Here is a 15,975-nt window from a genome sequence, read left to right as displayed (position 1 = left end):
CAAACGAGAATAAAGGCAAGTCAACTACCAAGGGCAGAAAATTTTTAAATTATAGAAAGTAAAATTTTTCTCATCAAGTTTTTTTTATCCTGCAATTTTTAAAAAGATGGAAATAAGACAATTCTGTAGTTGTTTTCTATGCAGCAGTCATCTCATTTTGATCACAGACAGGATTACAAAAAAAAAAAATTAAATAAAAAAAACTGATTTAACAGCCTATTTACACCTTCTATCAGTAGAGCATGCCTAGAAAACTCCCCATAGACCTCAGTAAGTCAGATGCATATGACAATGAGGACACCAGAGTGCTGGCATGATGGCATGCATACCATTTGTAATATTGTTGGGGTGGAGGGTGTTATGAACAGGAGATCAGATGTGATGGCAGGCAGATCTGAATACATGGGTCAGGGCTACATACAATTTACACTTTTGATATATGGTACTAGTTTGTATTGATTATTTGTGAATTTGTAGGTTCATTGGAATCCTTGTATTTTTTTTATTATGCAGTTTCGCCTGTGTTTACATTAAGAATTATTGCACTTTAACCTGATCAATTTTATGTGCAGTTACTCTTGCTTGCCACCAGTGTCTGTGTCAGGGTACACCTGGATGAGATTTTCTTGTTTTGCTTAGAAATATATGGATCTTTAATATGTGACTAACAAAGTATTTTTAAACATTGATATTTGGCTGGTATACATTTCTCTTTTTGGTACTCATAGTCAGCTCCATGGACACACATGACAAGCGTTCCCCGACTTACAGACAACCACTAGTTATAAACAGACCTCTGGATGTTGGCAATTTAGTTCAAGCAAGGCAAAGGATTGCACAAATGTGGCTCAATTAGGTTAATCCAAACATTGTACATTTTATTAGGCATCAAACCAGAAAAATCAGACGGACATTTAAAAATGTATATACAATCAACGTTCAGGCGGAGACCCGTGTATGGGTCAGCGCTAAATACCACTGTCCAGACACTGAGTGATGTCTGTAATCCTCCCTAAAGATACAAAATCTCCAAAGTAGACCTGAGTAAAGAAAATTAGACCATGTTGCCTATCCCCATATGTACAATGTGCAATACAATAATGAAAGCTGGGAAAACTTAAATAATCAATTATACAGGCTATGATGAACAAAGTGCAAGTGCCAAAAACGTGTAACAGGTACACATAAGTAGAAAAAGTGCTAAGTGCTAAATCATATGGTACAAAATGCCATATGATTTAGCACTTAGCACTTTTTCTACTTATGTGTACCTGTTACACGTTTTTGGCACTTGCACTTTGTTCATCATAGCCTGTATAATTGATTATTTAAGTTTTCCCAGCTTTCATTATTGTATTGCACATTGTAAAAAAAAACGGCCCAAAAACGCCATGTGTGTCTTCACCCTTAGGGAGGATTACAGACATCACTCAGTGTCTGGACAGTGGTCTTTAGCGCTGACCCATACCCTGTTTGGATTAATCAAACTGAGCCACTTTTGTGCAATCCTTTGCCTTGCTTGAACTAGTATATGTGTTTGTTTGCACAGGCTGTTCTTACTATCATTTATTTATTTTTTGGTTGTGCTAATCTGTCTTCATTACTAGATGTTGGTAATTTAGCCTAAGGGTGATGTCAGACGTGCCGCTTTGTCTGCGTTTGCAAAGCCGCACGTGTGCCACCAGCCTTAGGCTACAATAAACAGCTGTAAAAGTCAGCACAGGAGTCTGTAATTAGATTTATTGTTAACCCCTCAAGGACGCAGGGTATTTTCACTCATTTCTCGCTCTCCATCTTCAAAAATCCATAACTTTTGCATTTCTCCGTGTACAGAGCTTTGTATGGGCTTATTTTGTGCGTAACAAATTTTACTTTCCCGTGATGTTATTTATTATTCCATGGCGTGTACTGGGAAGCCAGAAAAATTTCCAAATGTGGAAAAATTGAAAAAAACGCATGTGCGTCACGTTCTTGTGGGCTCAGTTTTTAAGACTTTCACTCTTGGCTCCAAATAACACCTCTACTTTATTCTTTGGTTCAGTACCATCGCGGTAATACCAAATTTATACAGGTTTTATTGCGTTTTCATACATTTTCAAAAATTAAACGAATGTGTACAAAAAAAGAAAAAAAAAATTCGCCATCTTCAGATGTTAATAACTTTTTCATATTTTGGTGTACGGAGCTGTGGGTGGTGTCATTTTTTGCGAAATGAGCCAACGTTTTCATCGCTACCATTTTGAGGACTGTGCAACATTTTGATGAGCTTGATGACATTTTGGGGAACAGCGATCGGAGGTAAGATGGCGGCGCCCATGATGCTGGCGACTTTGCCGGCGGCAAACAACAGGTTAACACCCGTGAACAGGTTATCACCGACCGCGGGTGTTAGCGATGGGTCTTTGCTAGGATATGCAGCAAAGCCCATCTCTGTATGAAGAAGGCTCAGCCCGTGAGCTCTCTTCATACACCATTCATAGCGTGAAGGAGTTAATGCTGGTTCTTATGACAACCTAGCATTTTTAAAATCCAATTGTCACAGAGACCAAAACAATTCTGGCTGGGGTTACAATAAAATATACAGTTCCTCCTACAAATTCAAACAAAGTACAAACCATACAAGCTGGAATACAGATATCTATGGAGGGAGCTCTGGAGCAAACTACCATATACAGGCGGTCCCCTACTTAAGAACACCCGACCCCTAGTTACAAACGGACAACTGGATGTTGGTAATTTACTATTCTTTAGCCCTAGACTTCAATGATAAGCGGTAACAGTTATCATAGGTGTCTGCAATTAAGCTTTATTGTTAATCCTGGTTTTTATGACAACCCAACATTTTTAAAATCCAAGTGTTACAGAGTCCAAAAAAATTCTGGCTGGGGTTACAATTATAAAATATACAGTTCCGACTTGCATACAAATTCAACTTAAGAACAAATCTTCTACGTAACCCGGGGACTGTCTGTATACTAGAGTATAAGTCTACCCGAGGCAGAAGTTGAGGCCCCTAAATTTAACACAAAAAACTCCAAAAACCTATTAACTCGAGTATAAGCTGAGGGTGGGAAACAGCCTCCCCCAGTATATAGCCAGCAGCCCCACAGTAAATACCCAACCCCTGCCCCCTAGTATGAACCCAGTAACCCCACAGTACATAGCCAGTGCCTGCATCCTTCCCCCCGGTATATAACTGGGGCTCGCCTAAGTCGGGTGTCCTTAAGTCGGAGACTGCCGGTACCCTTATGTAACGGATTAAAATGTAATCAGTATGCAACATGCCTTGCAAAAAAGGCTCATTTTTCAATTTTGACAGAAATATAAAAAGGTTCTTAGAAAATTGTAAGCCAAAAATTACCCTAGTACTCAAGATATTCATGTACCTGGTTCCAGGGTAAGTTTACGTTGAAGCCAGTTCCTCTGCCTTTTCCAATGGAATCATAGTCTGATTCACTTAGATTTGGCCAAAATGATCCATGTTCATAGCGATGCCAGGAAAAATACAAAACACTAGGAGGTTAAAAAAATAAATCAAATTAAAAAAGGACATTCCTGCACAGAAATAGATTTTGATTTACTTTTATGTTGCCATCTTCATTCACGTACACACATACTCATGTTATATTTAAAAGGAAATACAGAGATAATGGGAATAGTGAATACTATCCAATTAAACTTTCTTCAACAAAATCTGCTAAATGCTGTAATTCTGGCATGAAAAGAGCCTTAGCTGGCGTGCACCCTACAGACACCTAGCTGATGTGCACCTGTACCAGACTCCTACAGAGAGAAGAGGAATAAGACGCAACATTTACAAGGTCGTGATACTTCATTCCCTCTTTAAAATGTGGAATTCTATTTCTATTTAGATTTTTATTAATTGACACCTAACGTAATCAGCAAGAATGTCCCAAAATAATTCTATAAATATATGTACATACACACACTTGAAGCGACTCACCACACACTGCTAGCAGGGTGCCAGATAATGTGAAATAAAATTTTACAAAGTACGGAAATGATTAAGAATGCTGACATATGCATTTTTAAAACCCACATAACCCATTTGAACCTGTCGCCAGCTAAAAATGACATACGTGGTGACAGACTCGTAGTAAAATATATAAATATATACAAATCTATAATACATCTTTATGCCAATAATTAAATGTACAAACCTTGGATCATCTTCAAAGATGTACTGTATTCCTTGCCCATGGTGAACATCCCAGTCAACAATTAGTATTCTGTACCATAATTGTAAAAGACATATTAGGACAAAAAAAAAACAACCACAAACAAAAGAGGAATTATAAGTCAAATATATTGTAATCCATTAATCCCTTATAATGGCTTTCCGCTTTTCTTTACCCAGTTTCAAAAATCTATAAAACTTTCATTTTTCCAGAGCTGTGTGTGGGCTCGTTTTCGGCGTAACAAATTGTACTTTAAAGAAGACAGTGTTTAATATTCCATGCAGTGTACTGAGAAGTGGGAAGAAAAATGCATTTGCGCCATTTTCTTGTGGGCTTGGGTTTTACGGTTTTCCCTGTGCACGCCAAATGACATGTCTACTTTAATTTTTTGGAAAATGCATAAAGAATGATTTAGTTACTCACCGGTAATCCTATTTCCATTAGTCCACCATGACGGCCCACCTGGAGGAGGATGCCCCTTGACCTCTGTAGGGACAGGAAGAAGAGAGGTTAAATTCCCCTCCCCGCATCCTCCCGCCAGTGACTTCAAAATAAACACGCTGAGGAAGATGCAACAATGATTTATTTATATGTTTTGATCACATACAGTTTTATCATTGTGAATACAACGTAATCTTAAACAATCAAGGGAGGGAATCTATAGGGTGTCATGGTGGACTAATGGAAATAGAATTACCGGTGAGTAACTAATTCATTCTTTCCACTTCGTCCCCCATGACGGCCCACCTGGAGACTTACAATATAAGTAGTCTTTTAGGGAGGGATTACTGCTTGAAGCACCTTTCTCCCGAAGGACAGATCCTTCGAGGAGGGCAAGTCAAGTCTATAGTGTTTAGAGAAAGTAGAGGAGGAAGTCCAAGTTGCCGCTTTGCAGATTTGCTCTAGGGAGGCCCCTCTTTTCTCTGCCCAGGAGGTAGATACAGCTCTTGTGGAATGTGCCCTTATTCCTGATGGTACTGGGATCTCTTGGATGTCATAACAAGAAGATATCGCCATCCTTAGCCATCTAGCGATGGTTGCCTTGGATGCCTTCCTCCCCTTATTTTTCCCCTGAAATTGGAGAAAGAGGTTAGAATCGATACGCCAGGATTCAGTTATTTCCAAGTATTTCACAACAGAACGTCTTACGCCTAGAGTGTGCCATTCGCGTTCTCTCTCGGAAGCCGGATTCTTGCAGAAAGAAGGTAGTATGATCTCCTGACTTCTGTGGAATTCTGAGACCACCTTTGGGATGAAATTTGGGTCCAGCATAAGAATAATTCTATCATCAAGAACCTTCATATAGGGTTCCTTAATAGAAATTGCCTGAAGTTCACCCAGTCTCCTTGCAGAGGTGATTGCTATCAGGAATACCGTTTTTAGTGTCAGGTTTTTTTACACTAGCGGAAGAAATTGGTTCAAATGGTTTCTTAATTAAAGCATTTAAGACCAAAGAAAGATCCCATGAAGAAGTCCTTTTAAGGACCTGGGGTTTTAATCTAGAGGCTGCTAGAATGAATCTTTTCCCCCACCTGTGCTCGATGAGGGGTTGATCGAAGAAGGCACTTAGGGCTGATACCTGGACTTTTAAAGTACTTGTGGAAAGTCCCAACTCCAGACCCTTTTGAAGAAAGTCAAGAACCTGCAAAATATTTGGGTTAGATTGACATGGTGGTTTATCTGCACAAAAAGAAGAAAATTTTTTCCAAATCTTGTGGTAAATGGCAAAAGTGACAGGTTTTCTACTTGCCTTTAGGGTGTTTATACCAGCAGAGGAGAGTCCTTGGGACTTCATATAATCCGATTCAGGATCCACGCTGATAACTGGAGTTTTTCTGGATTTGGATGAGATATTGGACCCTGTACCAGGAGATCTTCTGATACTGGTAGAATGACTGGATCCTGAGTGGTCATTCGCTTCAGAATTGGGTACCAGCTCTTTTTGGGCCAATTTGGGCACACAAATATGGTCTGCGTCTTCTCTAGAAAAGTTTTCTCTAGTACTCTGGCGATCAGGAATAGGGGGGGGGAGGCGTAGGCGAGAGTGGTGTTCCAAGAGTGGGAGAATGCATCCAGATGACTTCCGGTCTCCCCTTTTTCCAAGGAAAAAAAGTGTTGACACTTGGTGTTTCCTCTTGTTGCAAATAAATCTGAGGTTTCCCCCAAAGAGAAGACAGGTACTGGAATATCTCTTCTTTTAGGCACCACTCGTTTGGAAGTATTTTCCTTCGGCTGAGGAAATCCGCCCTTGTGTTCTCTGTTCCCTTTAGATGGGTAGCTGAGATTGATAGGACATGGTCCTCTGCCCACAAAAATATTTGTCGTGTTAGGGACATCAATAATGGGGATCTGGTTCCCCCTTGCCTCTTCAGGTAGGATACTGTCGTGGTATTGTCGGACAGTATCAACAGGTGGTGCCGAGCTAGTTGAGCAGTGTTTGAGCTGAGTACCTCCCAGACCACTCTCAGCTCCCGGTAGTTGGACGACCTTCTGGAGATCTCCTCTGTCCAGGAACCCTGCGTCAATTTTTGAGGAAGCACTGCTCCCCAACCACTCTTGCTTGCATCTGTCTGTATGGTGATATACGGACTGTTCCTCCAGAAGATTCCCCTGTCTAGATTTGCGTCTATCAGCCACCACTTGAGATCTTCCTTGACTGAAGAGGGGATTGATACTTTTTTGTCCAGCCCTTCCGAACTCCTGTTCCAGGATCTTAGGACCCATTTCTGGAGAGCTCGAGTATGGGCTTGGCACCAAGCCACTGAGGAGATGCAGGCTGTTAATAGTCCTAGGACCTTCATAGCGCCCCTGATGGAGATAAGAGACCTTCTTCGGAATCTTCTTAACTCCTCCCTGATGTGAGCCCTCTTTTCCTGTGGAAGGAATGACATTTGCAGACATGAGTTTAAATTCACTCCCAGGAATTTCTTTACTGTGGCTGGTGATAAATCTGATTTTTGGTAATTTATGATCCAGCCCAGTCTTTCTAAAGTTCCTATTGTAATATCCCTTGAGGAAATTAGGTTCTGTTTGTCCCGTCCAATAACCAGCAGGTTGTCTACATATGGTACAATCAGTATGTCCTGCTGTCTTAGAAACGCCACCACCTCTATCATCACCTTGGTGAAGGTTCTGGGGGCTGAAGATATGCCAAAGGGGAGTGCACAAAACTGAAAATGTAACGTGGAACCCCCCGGAGATAGGACAGAGAATCTTAGGAACTTTTGTGAAGACGGGTGAATGGGGACGTGATAATATGCGTCCTTTAGGTCTATGGTGCACATTAAAGCATTCTGGTGGATAATGTGGGTGGCAGACCTTACCGACTCCATCCTGAACTTGTTGTAGACGATGAAGTCGTTGAGTCGCTTTAGGTTGATTATCAGCCTGTTCGATCCGTTCGGCTTCTTTACAAGAAGGAACCTGGGTAATAACTCCGGAAGACAATAAGGAGGATATTTCTTGCCAGATAAGAAAGTGGGACATTTCCGACATATGGGGAGAGGGTGATAGGTAATTTGTAGGAGGAAGTTTTTTGAAATCTATCTTGTATCCCTGAAGAAGGATGTCTAGAACCCAGGGATTTGAGGTAATTTTTAGCCATTCCTCTCTGAACTTCAATAATCTTCCTCCTACTATGGCGTCATTGCTTCTTGTTTCTATTGGGATCAGATGATGCTGAGAAAAGAAACCCTTTATCTTTTCCCCCTTTCGGGTAGCTCCAGCGACCCCTTTTTCCTTTATCTTTGTATTCCTCCCTTTGGCCTTTAAAGTCCCGAAAGGGCTGTTTTCTGGGTACTGGCTTATTCTCCGGGAAACCCTTTCTCTTATCTGATGCCCTTTCCAAGATGGTATCAAGTTCTGGGCCAAAGACAAATTCTCCTGAAAAGGGAAGACCGCACAACTTTGTTTTTGAACGGATATCCCCGCTCCACTGCTTCAGCCACAGTGCCCTTCTTGAAGCATTTGTCAGAGCCCCTTCTTTTGAAGAGAAACGTACACCTTCAGCTGCCGCGTCTGCTAAGAAAGCCCTTGCTGATTTTAGTAGGGGGACATTTTTTAAGATTGTTGTTCTGGGAGTTCCCTCCTTGAATATGAGATTCAAGCTCGTTCAGCCAGTACAGAAGATTCCTCGCAACTGAAGTAGCTGTTAAATTTGATTTTAAGCCCCACATGGATGTCTCCCAAGCTTTTTTTAGCAGAGAATCGGATTTTCTGTCCATGGGGTCTCTAAGCTGCGCTGCGTCCTCAAACGGCAGGTCTGTTTTCCTTACTATTTTAGTAACCTGCACGTCCACCTTAGGGCAGGAATCCCATAATTTAGAGTCTTCAGGCTCAAAGACTAATCTCTTCCTGAAGTTTTTTGATATAAGGATCCTTTTTTCTGGTTCCTTCCATTCTTCGGATACTAATTCTTTGAGAGTGTCATTTAAGGGGAACACCCTCTGGCGCTTTGCTTTTAACCCCCCAAACAGCTCGTCTTCTTTAGACTGGGGTACAACCACGTCCTCAATTTCTAAGGTTTGTCTGATGGCCTTCAGTAAGTTATCTAATTCATCTATTTGGAATAGATGTCTGGATTCACCAGATTTTACAAAATCCTGAGGGTTTAAGGAGTCTTCTGTCTCTATTATAGAACAAGAAGGAGTCTCCGAATCACTTCCTGCCTCAGATGGTGATGACCCGGGTTCTAATCTGGGCTTTTTACATGGGGGAGCCCTAGATGTAGCTGCAGCAATAGATGAGACCACTTTCTCTTCTATGAAACCTTTAAGCTCGTCCAGAAAGGATGTTTTCTCCTCTCGCATAAAGTTGTCAATACACACTTTACAGATCGGCTTTTTATACGAATCTGGCATAGAGTGGTTACACATGTTACATTTCTTGGTTCTGGTTTTATCCGATTTCTCGGGTCTTTCAGGCCTGCTAGCCTTATCCCCCTTCTCCTCTTTGCCTTTCCCCCTAGACCCCAGGTCTTTTTCCTAAAAGGCAAATACAGGAGACTAGTAACCCACTAACATTGCATACACAGTGGCAATATATCCCCTGCAAATTAACCGCACTTACAGATACTGGAGGGTGCAGGAAGATAGGGTTAACTTCGTCAGTCATAGTAGACAGTAGAAGATTTTGGTCGCAGATACTGGAGCCGTCGTCACAGAGCAACTAGACCTCAGATCATAGTGATCTACCTGCTTTAAATACCTTACTGGGGAGCCCATCCCCCTTAGAAGTGGCTGCGGTCCGCATCCCTCGGCTCCCAGTGATGCTTTGCGGGTTTCCCGCGTCACTTCCGGTCGCGGCCGGAAGTCGTCACCAGACCACGGGCTGCTGGGAAGTGTAGCTTTCTTCGGCCGCGCAAGCGTGTAATCAATATTTCAGCGCGGCGGCCAGCCAAACGGACCCCTGGACGGCTACAAGGAGGACCCACGGATCGACCGAGAGCCGGGGCCGCCGGGATTTCGCCGTGGACGGCATCACCCGTGAGTAACGCTCCCCCACCTGGAGGAGAGAGGGCACCTCTCTTTGACCTGCCTCGGTAGGGACAGGAAGAACACTGGCGGGAGGATGCGGGAGGGGAATTTAACCTCTCTTCTTCCTGTCCCTACAGAGGTCAAGGGGCATCCTCCTCCAGGTGGGCCGTCATGGGGGACGAAGTGGAAAGAACAGTAAATGCTCAGATTTCACATCATATTCTCTTATGAAATTGTCCGATTAGTTTCTTTTTATTTGAGGGTCACCAATTTGTTTACAGCATACTTTTGTATTATAGGTGTCCCTTAAGGTGCAGCTTTATGTAACAAAACACATGACTGATGTTTGATCACTAACCTTTGAACATTGTACTTGCTTTTGGCATATTCTGCAGCAACAGCAACATTATTAAAGACACAAAATCCATTACTTTCACTTCGCTGACTATGATGCCCTGGTGGTCTGAAAGACAAATATTAATTTAAATTGGCAGAATATACACACACCTTTTTAAATTAGGATAGCATATATGCATATAAATTAAGAAGTGGTTTACAGAATTTAGAGGGGCTATAAGACACTTGATTTCTATAGTGGTCACACAGCATTACAATTATGTAGAAAACAGAACTATGAGAATTTCTGATGGTAGACTGCCCAGACTTATTTGGACAATTCAATTTCTAGCAGCAGGGACAGGTTTTCTAATCCCCAGGAACTGCAGGATGCACCTGAAAAAGAACATATATAAAATATACTAATGAGGCGCTGGCACTCCAGCCTACATCGTTGGCTGTGTGCAGATCAGCGGGCGGGACCAAGCTCAACTTGAGAGAGTAGGGTCATGAGTATTTAATTACTCTTTAGAGCCAAGAGGCGCTACAGTGACGTAGGCGTAGGTGCTTCCGTCTGATTAGCATATTTATACATGTTCTTTTTCATGCGCATCCTGCAATTCTTGGAGTTTAGAAAACCTGTTCCTGATACTAGAAAATGCATTGGCCAAATGCTGATAGTGGATGTCCTTTAAAGGAAATCTACCATCAAAATCAAGCATGATAAACCATGGGTGTTGACTTGTAGTTCCAGGCACCGTGAATATAGTAATCTTCTTATATTTCTTATCCATGGATTCCTTCCCTCAAATCAACTTTAAAAATGAGGCTAATGAGCCAGAAGGGCTACTGGGCTGTTTCCAGAGCCCCTCAATGTTGTAGATTCACAGGCTGTTACAATGAGCAGAACTTGTCTCACCGAACCCCCATACTCTCTTGCTTCTCCCTCGGCCTGTGTAATTTAACTACAGTAGGAAGGGCAGGGGCAAACTTCTCTGCTCTTTGTAACTGGCTGTGAAGCTACAGCACTGACGGGCTCTGGAAATACCCCCCAGAGGCCTTCATGATTATTAGCATAGTTATGTTGATTATGTTTGATTTTTTTTCTTTTTTTTTTTTTTTTTTTTAAGTACAATAAAAATCACCATTACATTTGTGTTATCTATACCAGAAGTCACAGAATCAGGGATACAATTTCAGTGTGTAAGTGAGTAGGTTGGAATTCCTAACAGCTACTGTAAAAAGCTGCAGTTTTTCTACGAAAATATTCCTTATACACGTTCTGGGGTTCTCTTTTGGTGAAATGTCCTTACTTATCCAAAGGGCGGAAAATATGTCAGATCATTCTCTCATTTGTAGCCTTTCATTACCTTATAAGAGCCATTCCATTCTGAACATCTCCTGACATCACCGCATCAACTAGCTGCAGTGTACCACCAAGTGATAGCTTAGCACAACGGTAAGATTTCTGGAGGAAAAAAAAAAGTTATATTTACTATACAGGCAACTCAAACTCAATGTGGTCAGTTAAAAGTGTATAGGCGGAAGAATATTGTTTTTAAAATTGTTGTATTTAATTTAAAGGACATCTTCAACCAAGATGAAGGATTGTAAACCAAGAACTCTGATATACTGGTGTGTGCCCCCCTTTGGCAGGACATGCTCTTCTTTAAGCTTCTTATGCTTTTGTCTTAGGATAAAAGGCTTTAAAGATTATGAAAATTAGCCGTATGGGCTTCAGGCAGCTTTAACAGCAATGGAGCCCAGAGCCCCTCAGGCTCATTTGCATATTTGTGAAAGCCTTTTTTTGTAAAAAACAAGGCATAAGAAGCTAAAGTAAGAGCAGATCTTGCCAGAAGGATTGGTTTACAATCCTTGATTTTGGTGTTAGATGTTCATTAAGGAATTATGTTATAATATAACCACCGGCTGTTTCTATTTTCCGTCACTGCTCTCTCCATCTTCTCTTAAAGATAATTCTTTTTACCACTAACAGAATTTCCTCTGACAAGTAGAAAGTAGTAAAGTACTGTGGCTCTAAAGAACTTTCAATTTTTAAGGCTCAAGTATTTTCCATTCACAGAAATATCATAGCAGCATTGGAAGACAGATCCCACCTGATGAAAGTATGCAGCAATAAACTTCTTAGATGTTTCTTTCAATTCATCCACATCCATAGTCTGAGTTTTTTTCACTACTTCGAGGTATTCCGGACTGAAAATAAATTGGGAAGCCATTATTAATGAGGTTACATACAAATGTAAGGTGTTATCCCATACTAATGGGGTCTGCTTTGCTCAGCCATTTCAACTGGTCCCATAGATATTGAATACAGTGGCAGACAGCAAGTTCCACACTGTTCTCCTGGTCATCGGGGACCCAAGCAGCTGGTCCCCTCCAATAAGAATGATAATCTTTATTATGTGGATAAGAGAAGACATTCAAACATGGGAGAACCCCTATGTGTTAATATTTTGAGAAAACAAGTCTTTCTTCCAGGGATTCAATTAAATTATTGTTATTGTAAACAATGCAAAACACGTGGGGCAGATTTATCAAGCTGTCAGAAATTCTGAATATTTATAGTTACCCATGGCAACCAATCACAGCTCAGCTTTCATTTTACCAGTGCACATGAATATTTTAAAGGACTTTCTGACCGCTTGATAAATCTGCCCCATGGTCCTCGTCCCCAATCACAAGTGGTTCATTGTGAACAGATCTGCTATCAGAAGATACTGTTGCTTGCTTGGTTTCAGTCTGATTGTGGCATAAATTCTCCTCCACACACTGTAGGAAGAACTGCAACTGATTTGGCCCATGTATACCCAGATATGTTCCTCCCTACTTTCCTGTTTTTCTTTTCTGGGATAATATGAGGAGATCAGTGGTAGGAGATAACCCACTTTGAAAAAAAAAATCATCATCTTATGCTACACTACATAGTATATGTTAGAGACCTTTAAGGTTCTAACAGGGGTACATGTCTGATGACTGAGTATCTGACTTTCTTCTGACTTTTTTCCAGTGATCAGAAGAACAGGGAACCTCTTGCTCTTGCAGAGAAGCCCTGAATGTGTCTAATTTGTTTAAAAAAAAAAAAAAAAAAAAACGTGTGCTCCCCCACTCAAGTAGTAACCATCCGTTTTGTGGTGCTTCCAGTCCCACATGGAAAGCACATGTAATGTCTGTACCGATCCCTGGCCTCACACATGACTGCTGATGGTAGGTATTGGGACAGATGTCACATGCACATGGAATGGAGAGATGCTGCTGGAATCAGGGACGCTGTACAGAGGGGCGACTATATCTTTTCTGCACAGCTTTCATCTGATACAAGCGGTTTCCAGCATTTTGAGATGTACCCATTAAAATTAATTGAGGTCAATTGTATCCAACCATCTACCTTTCTCTGCTGCTCTGGAGAAGAACAACAAATACAAATATTATTATAAAAATCTGTGGTGTATGAACTGGGCTTCTAGATAAGTTCCAGGGTCATCATATAGAAGAACCTCATACATTGTACAGACCTGTGGACCAGTGTTATCTCATCCTCCGTAGCCTCTCTGATCGGTAACTGCACGCATCTGTTTACAAGTCCATAATCCTGAAGCCTCTTGTAGGAAGAAGACAGTCTCTCTGGCACCTCTATGGCACACTCTGGGCTGACAGAAAACACAACTGTATTGATATAGCGACAGAAATCCTAGATGACCGTTCCATTATTTTTCAATGCTTCTACAGCTCCAACATATTCCAAAGCACAGATCACTTACTCATCCCAAAGCAGCTGATAGCTCATCATTTCTTCATCATACACCAGTGCTGTCCCGGAGGCCATTGCTGGAAGATAACAAAGTATTACAATGTTTATCAGGTATGTGGATAACTATCATCAAAGGGTCGCCTAACTTTCTACAAGAGGAAGAGCTTTCACTATGTGCTGCTGTCACTTGTGAAGAGCTTCACCTGAGGTAAGTACAGGGGCTTCTCCACATGTTACACTGATCAGCACAGTGATGGCTGCTGTTACTTGTGAAGAGCTTCACCTGAGGTAACTAGAGGCTTCTCCACATGTTACACTGATCAGCACAGTGATGGCTGCTGTTACTTGTGAAGAGCTTCACCTGAGGTAACTAGAGGCTTCTCCACATGTTACACTGATCAGCACAGTGATGGCTGCTGTTACTTGTGAATAGGTTCACCTGAAGTAACTAGAGGCTTCTCCACATGTTACACTGATCAGCACAGTGATGGCTGCTGTTACTTGTGAATAGGTTCACCTGAAGTAACTAGAGGCTTCTCCACATGTTACACTGATCAGCACAGTGATGGCTGCTGTTACTTGTGAAGAGCTTCACCTGAGGTAACTAGAGGCTTCTCCACATGTTACACTGATCAGCACAGTGATGGCTGCTGTTACTTGTGAAGAGCTTCACCTGAGGTAACTAGAGGCTTCTCCACATGTTACACTGATCAGCACAGTGATGGCTGCTGTTACTTTATTAAGAAGTTCACCTGATGTAAGTACAGAGGCTTCTCCACATGTTACACTGATCAGCACAGTGATGGCTGCTGTTACTTTATTAAGAAGTTCACCTGAGGTAAGTACAGAGGCTTCTCCACGAGTTACACTGATCAGCAGTCTGGGCGGCTGTTACTTGTGAGGCTCCTTACTATTCAGCAGTGGACACCAAGCTCACTGTCCAGCAGCAGCAGCAGTCACTCGTGACCAAGATGACGTCATGGGAAGGGGCGTGGCTGTCAACATCACATGTCTTAGCACGTAACAGGAAGCAGGAGTGTAGTCTCTGTGCACATGTAGGAGAGAAGGTTACAGGTTCTGCAGAACAGGACTGGGTGATGGGGGGAATGAGACTTGTGTTTTACATGGGACTGTTTGTAGGGTATTTTACTTGACAATGTAGACTAAGGCAGAACGGAGAGGCCTGATGTGTTTTACATGGAACACATGTATTGTGCGGCTAACAAGAGACATGGACTTTATATGGTTTGGTTTACCTTACATGGGACTGTATGTTAGCGGGGCTGAAGTGACGAGTACTGTATTTACATGGGAATGGATAAGAAGCGGGGTTTAATGGGCCGGGGTCAAATACTTATAGGCTGCGATCACACTATTATTTGGGACACGTGTATAAACAGTGGCAAAATTGTGGCTGGATATACGTCCCCCATAGAAACCTATGGCACCCAGGCACTGGTGCTCACAGTTCTGAGCCGTGGCCGTAATAAGATCTATCTTGTCCGTAAAAACAGCCCTGCGACTCTATTTTCTAACCTCGCCTCTATGGAGGGGGGGGGGAGGGGGTGTGCAGCATGCCATATTCTGAGGCCATTATCTTTTTTATAACTGTTTTGACCTTTTGACACTTTTTTTTACAATATTAATGTGTTGCAAAATGGCAAAAAAGTTGCGATTTGGACATTTGGGGCTATTTCCCTTTACGGGGTTCACCGTTGGGAGTAACCGTGTTTATATTTTGTAAGTTCAAACATTTTGGCACACAGCGATACCTAACATGTTTATGAATTTATTTTTTTATCAGTTGTAAGGAAAGAGATGATTAGAGTTTTTAGGTTTTTATAATTTTTTTTTGTTTTATTTAAAAAAAAAAAAGTCCTACTGTATTTTTAGACCCTGTAGGCTACATGAACCTTAGGAAGTCTGGGGATTATTTGTACTGTTTGTCGCCCTTTTATAGATTGTGCCAAATGATATGCCTGGCAGTCTCACACAGATTCCCTGCTGTCACAGCAGGGGCAATGATCAAAATCACAGGGGCCTAAGATGACGGCACCCATATAACCCTTGGCTTTACCTGCTGGCACCAATCACAGGTGTTAGCGTTGGGTGTTTGCTACATTATGCAGCTAACACACAGTGTATATGAATAAGGCTCAGCCTATTCACACACTCGCTGCCGGACTAAGGGGAACAT

General features: G+C 41.8%; 1 protein-coding gene across 4 annotated transcripts in view; it reads right to left on the bottom strand.

Annotated features, from left to right (window-relative positions):
• HDAC10 (histone deacetylase 10) overlaps positions 1–14,792 on the bottom strand; it is a 36,082-nt gene extending 21,290 nt beyond the window's left edge. The window contains exons 1-8 of one of the 4 annotated variants that reach the window (XM_072147057.1): positions 14,612–14,792; positions 13,789–13,855; positions 13,543–13,677; positions 12,127–12,223; positions 11,380–11,477; positions 10,032–10,136; positions 4,182–4,250; positions 3,387–3,513 (exon numbers count right to left, since the gene is read on the bottom strand). In XM_072147057.1, coding sequence (XP_072003158.1) covers positions 3,387–3,513; positions 4,182–4,250; positions 10,032–10,136; positions 11,380–11,477; positions 12,127–12,223; positions 13,543–13,677; positions 13,789–13,853 — 696 coding nt within the window. In that variant the 5' untranslated portion in view covers positions 13,854–13,855; positions 14,612–14,792. Of the gene's footprint in view, positions 1–3,386; positions 3,514–4,181; positions 4,251–10,031; positions 10,137–11,379; positions 11,478–12,126; positions 12,224–13,542; positions 13,678–13,788; positions 13,856–13,981; positions 14,085–14,530; positions 14,553–14,611 lie in introns of those variants that run through there. The other 3 variants (XM_072147059.1, XM_072147060.1, XM_072147058.1) reach the window with 3 other exon arrangements.
• Between the last annotated feature and the right edge of the window lie 1,183 nt (positions 14,793–15,975).

The sequence above is a fragment of the Engystomops pustulosus genome, chromosome 4 (assembly GCF_040894005.1).
Source record: "Engystomops pustulosus chromosome 4, aEngPut4.maternal, whole genome shotgun sequence".
Lineage (NCBI taxonomy): Eukaryota > Metazoa > Chordata > Amphibia > Anura > Leptodactylidae > Engystomops > Engystomops pustulosus.
Note: the sequence above shows the minus strand (reverse complement) of the source record. Positions and strands in the feature narration are given on the sequence as shown.